Source organism: Gordionus sp. m RMFG-2023, chromosome 2 (genome assembly GCF_954871325.1).
Source record: "Gordionus sp. m RMFG-2023 chromosome 2, tfGorSpeb1-WG-v2, whole genome shotgun sequence".
Taxonomy (NCBI): domain Eukaryota; kingdom Metazoa; phylum Nematomorpha; class Gordioida; order Chordodea; family Parachordodidae; genus Gordionus; species Gordionus sp. m RMFG-2023.
Window position 1 is genome coordinate 21202572 of NC_088776.1, and position 20504 is coordinate 21223075.

Genomic DNA, 20504 nt, shown 5'->3' on the forward strand with positions numbered 1-20504 from the left:
AAGTTCAGTAAGGAACATGTTAAATAATTAAGAATAATTTCAAATACTTATAAATAATTTCGGATATTTCCAATGATTTTAGAATATTTACGAATAATGTGGAGTATTTGCAAATTATTTCAAATAATATATATAATTTTAAATTATAAGAATAATTTTATAGAATAATGGATAAAAAATTATTCAAGAGATAATATATTAACCTTATTCATAATTTTGTTAATGGTATTTGTAAAATACGAATCGAATATCAAATAGGGAATAATTCGTTTTAGGTATAATGCAGAGACCTAAATTTGAAAAATCCCTATCCACGACATATAGTAATTGAAGTATTAAATTTTTTGCAATTTTATATTCTGTGTTTATAAATGTCAAGGAAATAAAATATTTCTAAAAGCTTTAATGATAAAAAAAAAGCTCTAAAGTACAAGAAATTTATTATCTAGGCATAAATATCTGAAAGAATAAAATTATTTTAAAATGATTTATCACTTAATAATGGTAGTTTTAGAATAAAAATTAGGCATATTTAAAAAATCTATCTAAATAAAATAAGAATGTATTTTTCTTAATGGGTGCATATTTCTGAAAAATAGGTGGTAAGAAATTTTTTCAAAATTGATCCTAATAATTTAAAATGTGGTATAGCAGCACCCAATAGCTAACCGTCTGCATCTTAAATATTGAAACTTATTTGTAAGCAACTTGCCAAATCATAGGGAGAATTTGGAGTCTAAATATGACTTCAAAGACCCTATTTATAGAAGATTAATTTTACACTAGAAAAAATATCATCATTAAATGAATTTTCATTTTTAGTCGAAAATTACAAATATGAATCAAATTAAGTTAATTTGTTTGAAAAAATTGTATAATAATAAATTTATTCGATTCAGACATTTTAAAAATTAAAGATCTCAAAGATATGGAAAAATGGATTTGCTTTTAATATGATAAATGTCCATGCCTTAAAGAAATATTTCAATGTCTAAAGTGTGATTTAATTGAGCGTTTTAGAAAAAAATATTAAAAAAGGCAAACCAGTTTGCATTTTTTAAATGCTATAAATTGTGATCATTTTGCACTCAGGGATTCGAACCCGAACCCGCAGAAGGACACCCGGGTTTTAAAAAATCTGAACCCGAACCGAACCTGAACCCCATTTATATAATTTTCGAAACCTCGAATCGAGCTCGGGAATTTTTTTTGAACCCAGGTTCAATCGGGTTCAGTGTATTGTTTAAAATCATATATTAAGATATTTGCATAATTGTAAATACAAATATTAATAATTTAATTGAAATTTTATAATATTTTCAATTTCCAATTAAGTGATGTGTTAATAAATTTTAAACTTAATTCATTTTCGCCATTCTTAAATTTTTAAATTTATTCTAAAAGATTCCTATTGGAGTGTTAATAAATTTTAACAATTAAATTCATTTACACCATTTATTTTTATTTTTAACTTATTCTCAAAGATTATTAATTAGAGGAAAATGAAAGTGAACAAGTCAAATTAAAAATTATTATATTGGATATTGTTAATTTAAAGAAATACGTCTAAATAAAATTTTAAAATTGATAAATGACTATTCTTTGTATTTTAACTATATTTTGCCTATAAATAAAATAAAATATTTATTTTTTATACTTAAATTTATGTCTAGTTTTTTAATTATGATTTAAATATAGATTTTTTATATCAATTTAAAAATTCTTAAACCCTAGCTGAACCCGGAACCAAACCGGGGTTCAAAAATATTACCGAACCCACCTATTTTTTTTTACCTTAAACCGAACCTGAACCAACAAGGGCAAAAATTTTGCCGGGCTTCTCATACCTGTTTGCACGATACCATTTGATAAGCATTGTTTGCGTATTTCGCACTACAATGCCTCATCAAAATGTATTTTAGCCTGATGAGAATAGTTTAATGAAAAGAGAGTAACAGATTGCTACTGGGGGGGGGGGGCAGTAGCAACAAAATGATTGTAAAATATAATTAAAAAAAGGTCGGGCTATTTATAAATTTCTCAATATGGATGGCAAAACATTAATCTTAAAATTAGATTTCATTTTAAATAATATATACAAATTTTTTTTTATAAATTATTAAAATTATAATAATCATCAAAAAATGTTACCAATCGCTTATTTTAGAAAATTTAAAATAATAATAAAAGGATAGGAGAGTAGGAACTCAACTGAAAATCTTGGAAAAAATATATAGAGCGCAGCTCCTTCAACATTAAAATTAGTGTTGTTAAAGTAACTAGTTACTATTTTTGCTAAAAAATAACTGTAACTAGTTATATTTTAAAAATTAAAAAGTAACTAGTTACTTTTTAAAATATATATGTATAAATCTAAATAATATTTTCCAATAATTAATTTTATTTTAATATGTTTTAAAAAAAATAATATAACTATTTATTAAAATTATAATAATATATCTATATTCTATATATTAAAAGAAGAGAAATAAAATAAAATAATGTATTTAGGTTTGGTCGGTGGGGCTTAATGACACATGTATAGATATACATTTAGAACGACAAATTTTGATTGATATTCTTTGTCATAGGTAGAAACCTTTTTTGGATCACCTGTGATTAAACGTAACCTTTGCCCTATTATTATGAATAATTTTATGGCTTGGGGTCCAAATGATCCACAGTGTCTGAGACTACCGGAACAAACAAAAGATTATTAAGGTGGCTATATTTATTTGTTTTTGTATTTTTAGCTTTCGTGATGGAGTCGAAAGAAAAAGATCTGGCAAAATGATCTACACATGTATAATCCCAAGCGAGAGGTATGCCTTGGTTCCAAGGGACTTCCATCAGGACTGAGGCCAGAGGGTTCCAGTGTAGAAGGAATATTTCCGGATTTCAAGATTCAATTGATGATCGAATTGATGGGATAGTGCCTGGATAATTTGCTTTTTGAAAAACGACAGTAATTTAGGGGGGGGGGGGTCCAAGGCTATCGATATGAGTTTCACAAGGGACACATAATGTCGACGTTACGATTTCAAAACGAAGAATTATAGCTATTCTAAGTTCTTCGTTGGTTAATAAACAAGCCTAAATTAGAACAGGTATAGTTTCTAACCATTCGTAACTAAGGTGGCATATGGCTGAGGATGGAAGTATTTGATCCAGCAAAAGAGTAGTATTGTTGCCATTCTGTATACTCAGGATTGGGTTTAAGGGGAGAAAGGGCGACGGAGATTTTGAACAGTTTTGAAGTGTAAGTATTCGAGGCAATGCTGTATCAATGGGAAATTCCAGTTTCTTATAATTTAGATATGATCATGGAGATTTTTGCTCCAGAGGTCTAATGGTGCCATATGATGTGGATTCGATAGTATCCAAGTCTCCAAGTTGTATGGAAATTTAGCATCTGAGGATAAAAAGGATTTGATATTTAAAATAGTGAGAGTATTTTTATAATGAACCTCAAGGTCTAATAATATTTTATGAAAATTGCTGATGAACGAAAGACATGTAAAATTTAAGGAATGAATAAAATATATTTAAATAAATAAAAAGCCTGATGAGCAGGTAAATGTTTTAAAATATTTTTCATTCTATTGAATTTGGCAAAAAATTTATCACTGGAATGAAATATAGCACTTTCATCTCCAATGGGTGAACCTAGATGGGTAAAGCTAGTTTTGTCAAATACAATAAAATTTTCAGAGGGGTAGTCCGATTCAGGGTGATAAATTAATTTTAAATTAAATATTTTTTTAAAATTTATTAATTTAAAATTTTGTTTAAATGTCTGATTGTCTCACAAAGGATATGCAACAATAATATAATTTCCCGTCCAAATAGATTTTCTTTTCTAAAATTGCTACATTGCTGGGTTTCATAATTTTGTAACCAAATTCAAGTAACAAACCTATTTTTAATATTATATTTCTTTACATATTTAGCACAATATATTCCATATTTTTTTGCCCTCAAGCTGCTGGTAATATTTATGGAATTTCATAAGTAATAAATGTATTTTTTTTTAAATTTTACGAAATTAGATCATAGAACTTAGTATAAGGAACGACAAATTAGATTATTTTAGAATTAAATAATTTTTGAATAAAACACTAAATTAAGAAAAGGCAAAGGCTATGAAAAAAAAATAATATTATAATGCAGTCATCAAATATAATTTCCTTCAACAAGAGATTAATCAAATACGCTTCAGACAATTGAATCATGTTCAATTGTATTTATGTAGTTGAATTTTTTAAAGCGACAAAATATTGTTGATATTGAACTTATAGAAAATTTTATGAAATCCAATAATAACATATTATCTTTATATTATGATTTCCCAAATTTAAAATTACTTTTTATTAAATATAATGTTGTCCTTACATCAAGTGCTCCCGTAGAGCGTTTATTCATTATAGGGAAGCTCATTTTTGAAGAGAAACGAGCACGTCTCTTAGTAAAAATTTTGAAATCAATTTGTTGTTAAAAACAAATAAACATTTTTTAAACTCTAATTTTTATGAAAAATAAATATATGTTATTTTTTAAATTATACATATGATATTTTAATTCGATGTAAATATAAATATCAGATACCTGCAGAGGTACCATTTGTACGGCCCGGCCCGGATTTTTTTTCAAAAATTTTTTTCGGCCCGGATTTTATATTTTCAGGCCCGGCCCGGATTTTTTAAAAATATTTTATTTATTTTTGATTTTTATAGCTAATTATAACGATTTCAAATATTTGGTTTAAAAATATATGGCTGGCTCGGATATTTTTTTTAAAAAAAATTTAAGACCCGCATCCCGGCCCGTGTACCCGAGCTGGGCTTGCAGGTCTCTAATAAATATATTCTATTTTCCGAAATTTTTTTCGGTTTATTTTTTTATATAAAAAAATAGTATATTTTTCCAAATAATTGATTATAATTTGTATATCCTAATTTTTTTTATATTAAATAAATGCGTTCAGTAAATAAATAATGCGTTTATGAATGATGTATAAATTAACTATAATGTAACTAGTTACTTTTGGAATATATAAAGATGTAACTAGTAACTGTAACTAGTTAATTTTACCTATGTAACTAATAACTGTAACTATTTATATTTCAAAGTAACTTTTAACAACACTATTTAAAATATATATTAAAAATTATCTGTCTCATTTTGAAAATTTTGATCTGGCAACCTTGTTTATATATATATATACTAAATAAAATAAAAATGTATTTCTAGAATTATAATAAAGGATATATGACGATATTTACATTCTATTCTATTTTCTAATTTAATTTTTAGTTTCTAACAAAAACTCTTTAAATTTTAATCATTCTTTCTCAATCTATTTTATTTAATCAACTCTATCTTTAATTGAACTCCATTCCATTTAATTCTTAATAAATATAATTACCTTATCACAATGGAAGGTGTTAATAAAAGTGATTATCAAAAATGCAAAAAAACAAAAAAAAATATAGCATGCTCGAGCTTGGAAAAGAATACAAGTCAAAGGGATAAAAAATCTGGATGGAAAAGTATGATGGAAGCTATTTTTGGTTTTACCAATGGAGCAAAAATCCCAAATGATCATAAGCATTTAAAAGTGACACTAAGGCCGCCTACACCCCCAAAGAAAGTAGTCAAAATTCTAGATCCACATTTGGGTGGCATAGCTACTTACTATAACCAAAAAGCAGACGTGGTAAAATATTTTATTTTTATTTTTAAAATAACAATTGGTAAATGTTTATTATTAAGAATATGGTTCACTTTGTGTTAGAAGGCAATCGATTTATGAATGGTGATTGCCTTACATTTTTATGTAAAGTTGGCAAAAATGTTACAAACAACTCCTGTGATTGGATAGGATTATTTCCAAAAGAGTGGAAAAAAACATCTGCTTATGTAACCTTCGAATGGGTAAAAAATTTTCCGATTATGAATCAAATAAACTGCAGCATTATAAAAACACCCAATAAGAGCATGACGTTTTACAACAAAGGCATGACAAAAACTTATAAAGTTAATATCGACACTCAGCATATTAAAGTAAGATAAATTTTTTTATTTCTATTCAAGAATTTTTCTAATATATACATACATTTTAAGGAAAAATTGGATACCACAAACCACTACTATCTACTCTATGTGAATGAAAATGGAAAAGTTTTAGGACAGAGTCAAAGGTTATGGTTTTATAAACCGGAACGAATTGTTTTGAATCCTAATTTTACAATAAATCATACGGAAAATAAACTACCAAGTAAAATTATATTATCTTTTTTTTTAAAAAAACAAAATTAAATATATCTATTGTATAGTTTGCGAAGATTATATTAAATGGCTCGAGCCGTATATTTTAAAAAGATTCTTCCGAGAGTCTGTTGGTAGAAATGTGTCAAGCAATTATAAAGACTATTCAAAGTATACGAAAGGTAGAACGATAGGCAAAATGTATAGAAGAGTCTTAAAAGATGCAAGAAGGAAAAAAAAGAAAGAAAATGTAAAGAAATTAAAACCCAAAAAGCTAAAAGTTGAAGAAAAAAGCTTAACTCCCCACATACTTGAAGCTTTTAACATAAATGTAAGCGTCAAAAACGATGTTAAAAAAATAGATTTTAACAATGAGCCACCCTCCTTGAAAAATATCAGCGCCAAAAATATATTTGCCAAAAAGGTCATAAATAAATCGATTAATACGGAAAACGAAGATACTACTTCCAGTATGAGTAGTGTTAAAGCGGTCCAAAGTTTTGAGATATCCGATAAGATAAAATCTAAAAAATATGCTATAAATAAACGATTCAAAAAAAATAAATCGCCCAAATTTCATTCAACCATTCAGGCCGATATTGATAACACACTGTTGGTGCCTAACATAGGAGGTCATAAATTTTTTATCAAAAAGAAATCTAACCTAAAAAGATGTTTAAATAAAGAGGAAAGTGTCAGATTGGCAAGGCTTTCGGCTTTGAATTATAACGCGAAAAGAAAAAATGACAACGAAATTCCTACTCAGTCGAAAAAAATAATAATTAACACTAAACCTATCATAGCCGTAAAGAGAGAAGAACTTAAGCCTTTCGATAAATCAACCGCACCACTAGAAAATAAAGCAATTAACAACGAGGTTCTAAAAGTAATATTTTCATATTTAAAAAATCCAAAATATGATATCAAAATAATAGTCCTGCAAAATCTATTTTTCTTTTCTTTTAAAATATGGCTCTTACCGAATAAGCTAGGATAGCAAATAATTTGACTACTTCCCTCCATTCTGTCCCACCTCTCTATTTTTTAAAACTTTACTTGTTTTTTATTCATTTTGTAATTGTGATTTCATTGAGAAAGCAAAAAATAAAATAAATTTTTTTCGGGATATAAATTAAGCAGATATTTTATTAATGATGTTATCTACTCGCCTAAACTCGGACTAGCCCTTAATTAAATAAAAAGATGTATACGAATATAGATTTTTTGGAGACTTGTCGGATATGATCCAATATCTTAATATTTTAGTCGTATAAAGTATTTCAATTTAATCAATTATTTTTATATGAATAAGAAAAAGGTTTGTATGGATGTATTGCCATTTAAGCCAATGTCGCTAGTGGAATATAAACCAAGGAGTGAAAAGTTATGCCCATTAGAATTTTTTTTACAGGTATATGATTATTTATAAAAGAAATAATTTTTAAAACATTTTTTTGTTAATAATCAGAATAAAAATCAAGAAATTCCAAAGATTCATAAAGATGTTGAACCATCGCTTTTTCACGCGACTATAGTTATTAAAAAGCAATTAAGACCTTCGCTTATAAAAATTATTTCCAAGGATTGCACAAAGAATAAATCAGATACATTGCTGAACCCCCAAAATGTTAACACATTTTTCAAAAAAAGAGATAAAAGCGAAATATTTACCCCTCAAAATATTGTCAAAAATGAAGATAGAGAGAAACCTAATATGGACCAAAATAAAAATGGCAACCATTCTGATATTCATAGCTCTTTTTATAGTAATAGTAGACTAAATTTGTTGCGTATGATGGAACTTATCAAAGAAAATAAGCAATTAATTGGCAGTCTAATGACCATGGAGGACAAATTAGAACAAGCCACACGAGATATGGAAGACAAAAATATCAAATTAGTTTATAACTTAAATATTTTCTCTTTATGATTATAAATACGTGTAGATTAATTATCAAAAACTCGTGCATGAGTACGATAACACTTTTAAAAAATATGATGCATTTGGGAAATTTCAAAAGTATAAGGAGAGCAATGACAGTAAATTAATATACAATCAAATTTCTATATATTTATACGAAAATTAGGAACCGTTACTACCATATCTGGAGTTCAAAATATTGAGCTTGAAGAATTATTAAGAAAAAATATACAACAAATTAAGGTGATATTTTAAAAAAACAAACATAACTCTAAATATGTATATGCAATATAAATCACTTAGGAACACCAAGATATTCTTGAAAATTATTTAAAATTAGAGTCTTTTCTGATTGATTACATAGCCAAACCCCTAAATACGCAGGCAACGGAAAATTTCAAAGAATACGATTTAGAATATTGGATCAGCTATTTTAATGCTATTACGTATATCAATCATTTCTATTACGGGGTAGAACAAAAGGTTAGCATGGTAATGGGATTTTTGAAAAACTCATACGAGGTAAAATACCATATAAACAAATAACCTTATGCTTAGACGAATCTCATATAAATAACAAAATACAAGAAACAAGGAGAGAAAAATAAATTAACAATAAAAATTATATTAAAAAAGAAATTCCCATTGCTATTTTATTATAAATTTTCCTCCAAGTCAGAACTTAGAAAAAGTTTATTTAAAAAAAAATTAAGTGAGACAGAGATCATAAACTTTTTAGTCTAAAATTATTCGACAATTATAATCATCCTAAATTAGTATTCCGACCCGATCTAAATATATATATTAATTTATTATTATAGAGTGCTATAAAAGGCGTAAGTTATAACAATATTGTTGGATCATTGAGATATTTGTTTAACGAATTAAATGGGATAGAAGAGCCAATCCGTTTGTACAATAGACACCAGCCTCATAGGCCACACAAGAGAAGGCCTTTTGTCAGAATTGAACCTTTTTGAAAATTTAACTTCATTTTACCATTATTAGATATTCAACTTTTTTATGTTATTTAATGCGTTCATTTAAAACTTAAAGATTATAATTGTGATTAATTTTTTTCTACAATTAAATAAAAAAATCTAAGTGTGCATTTAATAAATAACATTCAAAATAATTTTAAGAAGCATACCTCGCAAGAAAAAAATAATATTTTTTATAAGTTTGGAACCTGGACATAAAGGGTTTTGATATTTTAAAAAAGTTGTTCTAGTTCCGGGGGTTCCAGGTTTCAATTCCAAATTCTTTTAAAGTTAATCAAAAAATTTGAAGCATAAAATAAACACTGAAAATAATTCACACATAATCACTTCCGGAACTGGTTCCTAAAAAGGGTTCTAATTCCTCTTTCTATAAATATTAAGAGAATTCTAAGTTATAGTTTCAAAATTTGTTCCGATTCCAGACTTTGTTTATACTAGTAATACCTAATTTAAATAATATTTGCAAAATAAGTTTCTTTTTTATAATTTAAAATAAATAATAGTATAATGATATATTATAAATAATTTTATCTAAATATAATAAAAAAGTATCATACAGTTTTCTTATAGAATAAATTGCACCGATTATAAAATGGACACATATATTTACAATTTTTATCATTCTTTCAGATAATAATTTAAAGCTGAGAATAATTAAGCGATATAACATACGAATTGTAAAAAGAAAAAAGCATTTATAATTTTAAGTTTATTCTTGCTTTAAAAATGAATAGAATAAATAATTTAGTCAGTAACAAGTAATATGCATATAGAAGGAATTATTAAAGAACAATGAAGCAATATTTCATGTTTTTCACCCCATATCATCTGCTAAATATGATTCCGCGAATTCTTCTGCCACGTAATTTTGTAACGTTTTTATTCCTCCTCGGCAACTAAAAGTTGTAAATGATCTATCAGAGACAGCCAAAACTTTCCGAAAAAATGGTGTGAGCTGATTTAAGGCGTTTAAACGAGTGATTCCTGATAATGTCATTGGCGGCTCAAGAGTATGGTGATCATCTTGATGAAGGGAGTCGCCATGGTTTGTGTTATCTTGAAAAGTTTCGCAACAATATCGTGCAATTTTTTGTAGGTCACTCAGCTTTACCGCGCCAATGAAAGAGGAGTTTACGAAACACCATGAACATCTTTTATAAAGAGTGAATTAATTATTGAATATGAAATTATATTTAAGCTTATAATATATATTTTAATTGACAAAACTGGCAGAGAAGGATCCCCACACAACAAATTTAAAAAACGAAAATTTAAAATAGTATTTAAATTAATATTAATTAACGCATTTAAAACTAGATCTAAACTTGTGTCCACGATTATCTCATTATTAGGTTCCATAATATGTACAATACATATTATATATAATAAAATAATTATTTATGCACGAAAATGAAAATAAAACTATATATTTATTATTATTTTAAAAGTTTAAACATGAAAACGGGTAATATGACGCAATATTCATATCCATATATATTTTTAAAAAAATAAAAATAATCGGCATTTTTAGAATGATTAAAAATATATAAATATTCGTTTTCGTTTCATAAATTTTAAATCAAACAATTTAGTATTCGTATTTGTAGAGATCGAATAATTGTATTATCATATTGGTATACGAATAATAGATTTTTTACAATATTAATAATAATTTTTTTTATAAAAGTTACTCAAAATTAATATACATTCTAGATGATAAAGTAATCTCAATTTTATCATGTGTAAAATATTGGCAATATTTATGATAATTTAATGTCGTGAATAAATTTTAATTATATGTGAAGACATGAGAAAGGCTTGGCGGGGTATTAGCCAGCAGAAAATTTTTTAAATTAAAAAAATCTAACTATATTTATAGGAACATTAGAAGCCACGAGTTTTACTAGGTCACGAAATACAATATAAAGATAATTGATTTACTTTTTATAGTTAGTGACAATAGTTCTTCCGGCAGATATATATAATATAGATGAACCAGGTAAATTTAACAATTTGTTTTCATTTATCTATCCACTTAAGATTAACATTTTTTATAAAAAAATCTAAAAATAAAAAAACGCTCTGATACGCAATGCGAAAGTATAATAGGTACCCCGGGTGTTTTTCATAATTCTTAAATTCTTTATTTAAAAAAAACTAAAAGGTTTTTTTCCAAAACATTAATTTATAAATAATAAAACTACGTTTAAACATTTTGTAAAATTTGCTTCATCTATTTTTTTATAGCACTTCAATTTTTTACAGACAATATAACCCCGGTCTACCCTACAAATGCCTAATGATTAAAAACATTATATAGCATAACTCAACATTTAACTTCGAGGTCAGAGGGCGCAAGTTTGAGCCCCAAATTTCTTATCTTTCTAAGGAAAATGGTGTATCGTTAAAACTATTATAAATAAATATTCTAATATTATTGTTCATACGATTGAAAGTAAGGGGATTTATCGGGAGGCAGGGCCAATGCAAACTCTAACAATCTACAGAGTGACAACATCAACTGCAAGGCGGAAGGCGATATAAGAAAACGTTCACTTCCAGAGGAATTCAATCGTTGTCGTTGATTGTCGACAGCACAATGAGTGACTAAATGACCGTTTCCAGCCAAAGGTAGAGTAAGAGGCCTAATTAAAGTATAATAATAAATTTATATACTACCCATTTTTATTTTTCCTAAAATTAGAAGAATTTGGAAATGTGAGCACGTTCGAATTACTTAGTTATATTTTAAAATTGTATATTGGTAAAATAAATAAAAAACGGTCTAAAATTATTATTTAAAGCGGAGAATGTAAAATAAAATTTAAGAAGCTTGCTATATCAGTGAATTTATTTTTAAAATATATCGGAGTCAAACCTACACATATTCAGGACCTTTTAGACACCTATTTACAGGGATCCAAACCGAACTTGAACCGAACCGTTAAACCGCTAAAACCCGGTATTTTTTATCGAACCTAAACCTCTAAAAAATTTCTAGCCGAACCTGAACCGAACCGCTAAAATGCCTCTGAACCGGTTCGAGTCTCATAATTTTATGCTTATAAAATAATGTGTAAGTTATTACTAGTAGTATATTCCAAATATTTTAATTATATTCCAATTGTTTTAAAAATTATTATCAATCACATTTGATTGATAAACGTCAGTCATAATTTTTATAAACTTTAGTGTATTGCCATTTTGCAATATTTTTTAAATATTTTAAGCTTATAAATTATAATGAAAAAAATTAAATCTAATATATAAATTATTTACATATAGTATTATAAATGACACATCAAATCTGATATCATACTGGCAATGCCAGCTACCCAAGTTAGTGTGGAAGGATGTTTTTCAACAATTAAATTTATATTATCTCCTTATAGATGTAATTTGAGTGAGACGAATTTTGAAAATATATTAATTGTGCAGCTTAATAAAAAAAATTTAAGTAATTGTTCATATTTAAATTAATCATTGATATATTTATTTGTTATATTTATAAATTAAATATTATTTTATAATGTGCAATTAATAAAAATGATGGTTTTTATTTTAATTATGAAATAAAAAAAATTTTTTCCTGATACGTAATCCTAATGTAGGTTTGAATACAAATGTGTTCAAACCAGTTTTTAGAGGTTCGAACCGAACCGATATTTTTATTTTTTGCGAACCGAACCTGAACCTTAAACCATTATTTTTATCCGAACCTGAACCTGAACCGATATTCGTTTCGGTTTGGATCCCTGCCTTTGATCAATTCTTTATTTGTATAATTTAAATAAAAAGATTTTATTTCCATCTAATTCAATTCAAAAATAATTATATCGGATCTAGCTAGCATTAATATAATAATGATTAAAATATTTTCAAATCAAATTCTATGATATTATGAGTATTTAGGCTGTATATCAATGAGACTTAACAAGGTCGAAACAGGTCTATCGGTCTATAGTTACGAAATGATATCATGTATGTCATTTAAAAAACATTTTCCTTACAAGAATTAACTTATTTTAAAAAAACTTCTTTTTACCCAAACATATTTAGGGGTTTATATGTCCCACTGAATTTCTTGAGATTTATTGTGCCAAAAAAGAAAACTCTAAACTTTTTATAAAACAACTTTTAGACTTAAAATTTAATGAATTTAGCACCCTTACGAAATGGGTGGACTTGGTTTCATGCCTTTTTCATTAGTTTCCCAAGCTTACTTTCTATCATTTAGAAGAACAACTCATTTCTCTGCCAGATCCTCTTCATGTCCGTGCTTTAGGAGAATGGGAAAACTTGTTTGTCCTTCTGACCCTTCCAGTATGAACAAGAAAGATCTTTACTGAGTGTTTAATTAATTATATTACATTTAAAATTTATGCAAAGATTGAAAACTCATCGAAGAAACAAGAGATGGGATGATAAGGATTTCCCAATATATAAAATTATTAAAATCTTACTTATTTTAAATATTTAAAAGTATCAAACATCTTTTATTTTAAATTTAAGAGTTTTATCGCTGAATAATAATGATCAATCAGTTTTTTCGAAACTTTTCTTTTAAATTTAAGAGTTTCACCGCTGAATAATAATGATCAATCAGTTTTTTCGAAATTAATCTGTTGAAAGAAATTATTTTATCAAAATACGACTACATAAAAAAAATATGTAAAAAAAGTTGTAATACAGAATTACGTACTAAAATACTAAGATTGCCCATTCCATTGATATCCCTCTGCATATTTAGTCCAAAATAAAAAATAATAACGATCACTAACTTAATACTTTACCAAGTTAGAATAAAGGGATGTTGTTAAGTAATAAAGAATTAAGAGTTGCAGTAGGCCTTTTCCTAGAATGTGGTATTACCCTGCCACACTAGCTAGATGTTCCTACTACTAATAATAGATAGTAGAGGTAAACATTATCTTTCTTGGTCTACTTCTACGGGCCGTGATAAAACGGCTTCCCAGTTCAGATTGAACCAACAGATTTTTTATTTCTTAATATCTGATTGGGTCATTATCACTTATTGGCATAGAGGGAGATCATTCATGTATGATTACTCATTTATCACACCTCTTATTTTTAATTCATTAGGATACTTGGTCCCAAATTTAAGGGTTTTAAAATCAATAGGTCAAAAACTAAAAACCTTATAACCCAAAGCATGCATACCTTATATTTAAAAACAAAAAATAATATAAGAAAAATTCGAGATACTACATATTTTCCAAATATATTTCCCCTAACTAGTCAGGTACCTTCTTATCATTTGTATTACATTTGTTCGCTAAAATTTTTAAATATGATATCATTTTGATATTATTATATTATTTTTTTATATGTTTTCTTGATTAGATTGAAATAATTGATAAATATTATTTTTAAAAAGTCTAAAAAATATGAGACTAAATTTAAATGAATTAAACATGGTCCCGAAAATGTAAAGTTTCGAGTATGCATCTTCAGACATTATTCCTATTCAGTTTATTTCGAATCAAATAAAATATTATGCGTAACATTTTACTTTTCGTTCTAGTCTTAATTTAAGATTAATTTCCCATAAAAAAAAATTGGTAAATGAGTGAAATATAGGCCCACAATTACAAATTCGTAAATTTAATATCAGTTCCAATTTGTATGTTAGGATAATTAATAAAAGATTTTAAATAAAATAATAATAAAATAGAATCAAAGAACAATCCCTGTAATTGTAATAGAGGTTTGCAATTTGCCAATGATATTTTTCGATCATAGGAAAAGGTATATTTTTATAATCTTCAATATATGACGAACCTACAAGGTGGAGTTACAGATCTCGGCGTCTGATCGATTTCCTGATTGAGAGCATTCACCTGACTTGAGTCAAGTAAATGTTGCCAAAATTCACGAAGAATTGTGAAGGAGAGAGTCATAATCACGGGCCACAACGATAAGAGCCTAGAGCCAGGTAAGGGATAATACAGAGTAAAATTTGTTTGGTTTAATTTAAAAAATTCGTGGAAAATATATATAAAAAATTATATCCTTTCATATAATTTTATTATTAATATTGGTTTATGAAGTTTATTATTTAAAATACAAATTTAGGATACATCAAATTTAGTAAAAACATAAATTAATATAATTTACCTTTATGCGTTTCATTTCCCCTTGATGACGAATTAAACTTTTAAATCCGTTTTTTCTTCACATGGCAACAATATAAGTATATCCAACAAAATCAATTGTAAATTAAAACAAAAATTTAAAAATAATTCTAAAACCATAGTAAATTTATTGTTACTATTTCTTTTATTGACAATAGAACATAATATAAGAACAGTATTTCAAGAAAATAAAATAAACAATATTTCCCTAATTCCAATCTTAATAAAAATAATTACCTCAATAAAACTGGTATTTATTTTATACCCTGTCATTCAGGGGCGGATTGGCGACGCTACGGCCTCGTGGGCATTTTTTTATAGGGGCCTAATTTATATGGGGGCATCGCCCCCATACTCTTATTTTTGCGGGCCTTCGGCCCGCTTTTTCCCGGGTTTCCTTATATGGCTTCTTCGATTTACATGATTTTTATTACTTATTATTTTTGAGAATATAAAAAGAATTACATTTTTAGGAAGAAAAGGAATAGTATTTATACGATAATCATATAATTTATTTTTTAAAAATGCACATCTAAAATCATATTCACTACCAAAATAAAATAATATTCATGGCACTTATATATTTATATTAGATTTATAACGATATTGCACTATAAAATAATATCATACATCACATGTAAAATATAAAAAATACATACTCAATATATCAAATCAATTAATTTTACTTATTGCAGTTATACAATATTACAGCGTATAAAATTGCTACACTTATAAAATCAGGCACCGATCATATTGTAAATAGATATTAATAAAATTCAAATAAAAAAGGAAATATATAATTTTTACGTTAATAAATCTCTCAAACTTTGAACCTTTGCGCAAATATACAAGAATCTCTTCTAGTTCAATCTGCGCTAAGTTCTCATTCAACTGACATCATTAAAACGCTTCTAATTTTTCTTGGTCAATATTAGCTCTCAGCTTATTTTTATAATTTTTAATTTACTAAATGTTTTCTCGCAATTAACCTGCGTAAATGATAAAGTTAAAATGTATTCATATGCCAATAAATTAGTGTCACTTGTATGCATATTGCATCTTTTAAAAATTTCATACACGCATATTAAACACTTGTTACACTTATTATCACACTCTGAGTTATTACCATATTGTAATATTCCATCTTCTTCATTTGACTCCTCACTTGTTCATACGATCATCGTTCGTTTCATTTTATTCTGCTACCATATCTTTGAATACACTGGCAAATGAACATTATTCGTTACGTAATTTAACACGCAATATATATATCTTTACTATTTATTTCATCAAGATAGAAATCCTGAAATCCCTACTTCCCAACCTCATAGGATTTTTTGTACATTTTATGAGGAAATTAAAAATTATTCTATCTGCTGAATATCCTCAGCAATATAAGATTTGCAATATAAATTTTAAATAGTTAAACATTTTAAAAGGGGGTATGTCATTAAATTATTTTTCTGGCATACCCTTCCTTTAGAGCCTGGCATAATTTCCTTTTAAAAATTAAAAATACGTATCTTTAATTTTTAAGAGGATATTAAAAATTATTCTATCTGCTGAATATACTCAGATGTCTAGGATGCAAATATTGCACATTCAAAATAAACTCTCAATTCGCAGAGAGCCGATCCGACAAGCTGTTCATAATTTGATCAATTATAGGACGAAATACTCCGAACCTATAAAGGTTAATCGATTCTTGAGGACGTTTATCTTGGCATTTGTCACTATATATTCTCTTCGCTCGTCCTATTCGATTTTTTGGCAAACCATTCTGTACCTTGATACTCTCCTGGAGCTTTAAATATTTAAGTGTTTCATTTAAATTAGAAGCCATTTTATTGCTTTATTTTGAATCGATGGAATAATCGATGATAAAGAAGACTTAGCATCTTCTATCATTTTCCATGCTGACAAAGTACCTAATTTTTTAGTTTGAATACGAAAGTGGCCAATTATTTCAAAAATTTCCAAATATATTATAGCTGTTAGAGTCTTAAATTTACATAAATTATTAAGTTTTTGTATCAAATGATTTATTATCTATTATAAATTGAAGTGCATTTATCGTTATTGGGAGCAAGCTCTCTTTATCATATATCCTCTAAGGGCTTTTTCACGTGCCCATATCTTATCTAACCTATTTTTTGCAGCTTTCTCAACTTATTTTGGCCAGATGAATTATTCTGTTTCACCCAAGCATCCATCCTTTAATCTGACTCACCAACCTGGATTTTATTTGATTTCAATGAATCAAGAACAAAAAATGTTGGCTATATTATTTCTGGAGTGAAAATTATTTCGGTGGCCCTTTAAAAAAAGCTTAAGTCAATGTATAAAAATGTAATATAATGAATTAATCAAAACTTAGCTTCACTCTACTCAAACGGAAGCGTTTTTACTTCATTTGAAAAAAAACAAAGAAAAGAACATCGTAATAATGTATAGCGTCAAGCGACGTTACTGGTATTTTATGCATTAAATTTAAGTAAATGACATGACAATTGTCAAGGAATGTGATATTCAAATCATAGTGATCTCATTAAAAATAAATAATGATAAGAAAAAATAATGTGAACATAATAATATATTTTTTTTCTAATCGGCCTCTTTTTTGATATTTTCCTCTGATCGGCCTCAAAAATCGACATTTCTCGCTGCCTCATGGGCAAAATGCCCACCTGGTCTTATGGCCAGTCCGCCCCTGCTGTCATTCTTGTAACAATGTATACATTGGACAAACTAAGCGAACAATTAAAAAAATTATGAACATTCTTATATTTTAAACCTTCTCCATCTTGTTTAGCTAAACACAGCATTAGTTCCAAACATCTCATTAACTTCAAAAATACGAAAATTTTAACAATTAAATTCATTATAAAAAGAGGATAATCAGAGAAGTTATCGAAATTCACAAAATACCTTATAATATTAATCGATATGAAGGATATATTCTTTCTACCTGTCACTATTTACAAGATTTAATCTAAAAACTAATAATCTTTTATGTACTATAATCTATTTCTATGTTTTATATATTCTTAGAATTCTTTTTATATTTTTTATATATTCGTTTATATCAATTTAATTTCTTACTAAATATGATGTATCCTAAATTTGCACTTTTAAAATAATATATAAACACTTCAAAAACCTTTATATTTGCGAAGGTTTAAAAGCTAATGCAATAAATAATTATTTTAATAATGTAACACAGAAACCTGGAATCGGAAACCTTTAGTGTCAAAACCTCGAAACATAAAAACACCGAACAGAGAGTGGCGTGACGCACGAACTGTTGAGTAGGGCCAAAAAGATGTGAGGAAACGTTATAATGTGTGTTAGCATATTCTACCAGTTTTTCTGATAAAAAAATTTCACAAAGAATTACATTTTTTGAATATTTTTTATAGCAGCTTCTATAATTTTTATAGATTTTATATGAATTATTAAGAGTCTGGTAAATTCTGCTAAATTTTCGGCTGTTCTCATTCAATGGGGCCGTTGTGGGTTTTGATGTATTTTGGGTTTAAAATTTTTTTTGATGAGCTAAGCTTAAAAGAATATGATTAAAAATAGGGCTGCGCCGATCCCCACATATTTTTCACCGATCCTTTATGTATATTTATTTTTCACCACCCCCCTTTGAACCAAATGTTATTAAGAAATAAATATTTTTTATGCAAAAATCGAATTATGCATTTAATTTTTATTTCTACAATAATTAAAAAATGTTTACAGAAATTGGTAGTATTAAATGAATTTTTCATTATTCCTCCCCGTGATATTAGAATTCCGCAATAACGCATTTTGCAAAATTATCTTGTCTTTTGTAAAATATTTCCATAATTTAGATACCATATTTAAAAAAATTCTTTTATTTAATATAAAATAAAATTTTGGGTGTTCCTTTCTATTTTTATAAAAATAAAATACTATAAATCTATTTTAAAAAATAAATAAAATTTAAGGGGTGTTGTGCATTGTTTAAAAAAAATTATTTAGAAAATATTATTAATGTAAAATAAATATACATAAAATAACAAAAAAAAAGAAAAGTAAAAAGATCGGATCGGGTTTTTACAGGTATCGGCCCGATCCGATATTTTTGGAAAACGCTAACTATCGGTGCCGATCAGATCCGATATTCAATAACGGCACAGACCTAATTAAAAATAAACGGTGGCAGAGAGTAATAAAAATACTCGTTATACTGTATACTGCGCCTGTTTAGTAATCGAAAATATCCTAAATTATTTTAAAAAAATAATATCTTTGAATGGCAGAGTTTTTAATATAGATTTCGATTAAGGTTAACTATATAAAGGCTGGTAATTTGAATTTTAAAAACAAACCAAAAATCTGTAGTTTTTGTTTTAAATTTAATTGAGTAAATGTCATTCTTTCTTTACTATTATTTATTTAATAGAAGGGTCGAATAATTTAGGAGTTTTAAAAAGGTTTTGTATTATTTAAAGTTGAACTTAGTAAATTCTACTAGTTTTATAAATGCAAGTTTAAATACATACAAAACATCTTTTTAAACTGAGACTATATAATAAAGCATTTTAAATAGATGGTTTATGGACTTTTCCTACAACAGTCTGAGACCCAGTAATATCATCAATAAAATATTGGCCCGGCTCATAATCAAAAATATTAATTTTATATCAGCTTTCTTTCCCCTTGATTAAAGATCATAAAGAATAAACTTTCAAATAAACATAAAAGGAACTCTTTAGCAAGGCAGTGAACAAAATTTTTAAACTGTCAGGCGCATTTTAGAAGAAACTGACAACTTGTCTAAATCCTAATATGTTTGATTCATTAGTTTCATAATTGCTAAATATTTCATTTTTCATATTCATATTTTGTATAAATAAACATAAAATTATCCTATTGATCACCAAATATTTAAATTTATTGTATACCATTATAATAGGGAATTGGGGAATAAAATAAATTTTTTCACTTTTTTTTCCTAATTGTAATTCAATTTATAGACTGCATCGCACTCAACCACCGAGCTTTGGCCTAAAAAAATTGATAAGACTCTATACCTTTTTTCTTCTATCTTCTTTCCTCCATTACTAGAAAATATGCAAGATAAGAAAAAAAATTTCGACGAATTGGATTTTCTGAATATCGGGTAGG

General features: G+C 26.8%; 2 protein-coding genes across 3 annotated transcripts in view; one reads left to right on the forward strand and one right to left on the reverse strand.

Moving 5' to 3' along the window:
* The first annotated feature begins 5379 nt into the window (after positions 1 to 5379).
* LOC135923858 (uncharacterized) lies at positions 5380 to 9286 on the forward strand. Its single transcript, XM_065458837.1, has 10 exons — positions 5380 to 5716; positions 5773 to 6063; positions 6124 to 6277; positions 6336 to 7153; positions 7580 to 7678; positions 7736 to 8167; positions 8214 to 8307; positions 8355 to 8431; positions 8492 to 8710; positions 9010 to 9286. The coding sequence occupies exons 1-10, from the start codon at positions 5435 to 5437 to the stop codon at positions 9166 to 9168; spliced, it is 2625 nt and encodes an 874-aa protein (XP_065314909.1). The 5' UTR covers positions 5380 to 5434; the 3' UTR covers positions 9169 to 9286.
* Positions 9287 to 9753: 467 nt separating this feature from the next.
* Positions 9754 to 20504, reverse strand: part of LOC135925092 (uncharacterized) — a 41253-nt gene continuing 30502 nt past the window's right edge. For both annotated transcript variants that reach the window (XM_065460270.1, XM_065460269.1), the window contains 4 exons: positions 18572 to 18713; positions 14992 to 15135; positions 11637 to 11834; positions 9754 to 10340 (listed from right to left, as the gene is read on the reverse strand). In XM_065460270.1, coding sequence (XP_065316342.1) covers positions 10004 to 10340; positions 11637 to 11834; positions 14992 to 15135; positions 18572 to 18713 — 821 coding nt within the window. In that variant the 3' untranslated portion in view covers positions 9754 to 10003. The remainder of the gene's footprint in view (positions 10341 to 11636; positions 11835 to 14991; positions 15136 to 18571; positions 18714 to 20504) is intronic.

What these genes read in the sequence shown, in the direction of transcription:
- LOC135923858 (XM_065458837.1), top strand. Translation starts at nt 5,435, where the DNA reads ATGGAAGGTGTTAATAAAAGTGATTATCAAAAATGCAAAAAAACAAAA. An exon ending in ATAACCAAAAAGCAGACGTG is followed by an intron (nt 5,717 to 5,772) that starts GTAAAATATTTT and finishes TTTATTATTAAG; the next exon opens with AATATGGTTCACTTTGTGTT. An exon ending in AAAATATACAACAAATTAAG is followed by an intron (nt 8,432 to 8,491) that starts GTGATATTTTAA and finishes TAAATCACTTAG; the next exon opens with GAACACCAAGATATTCTTGA.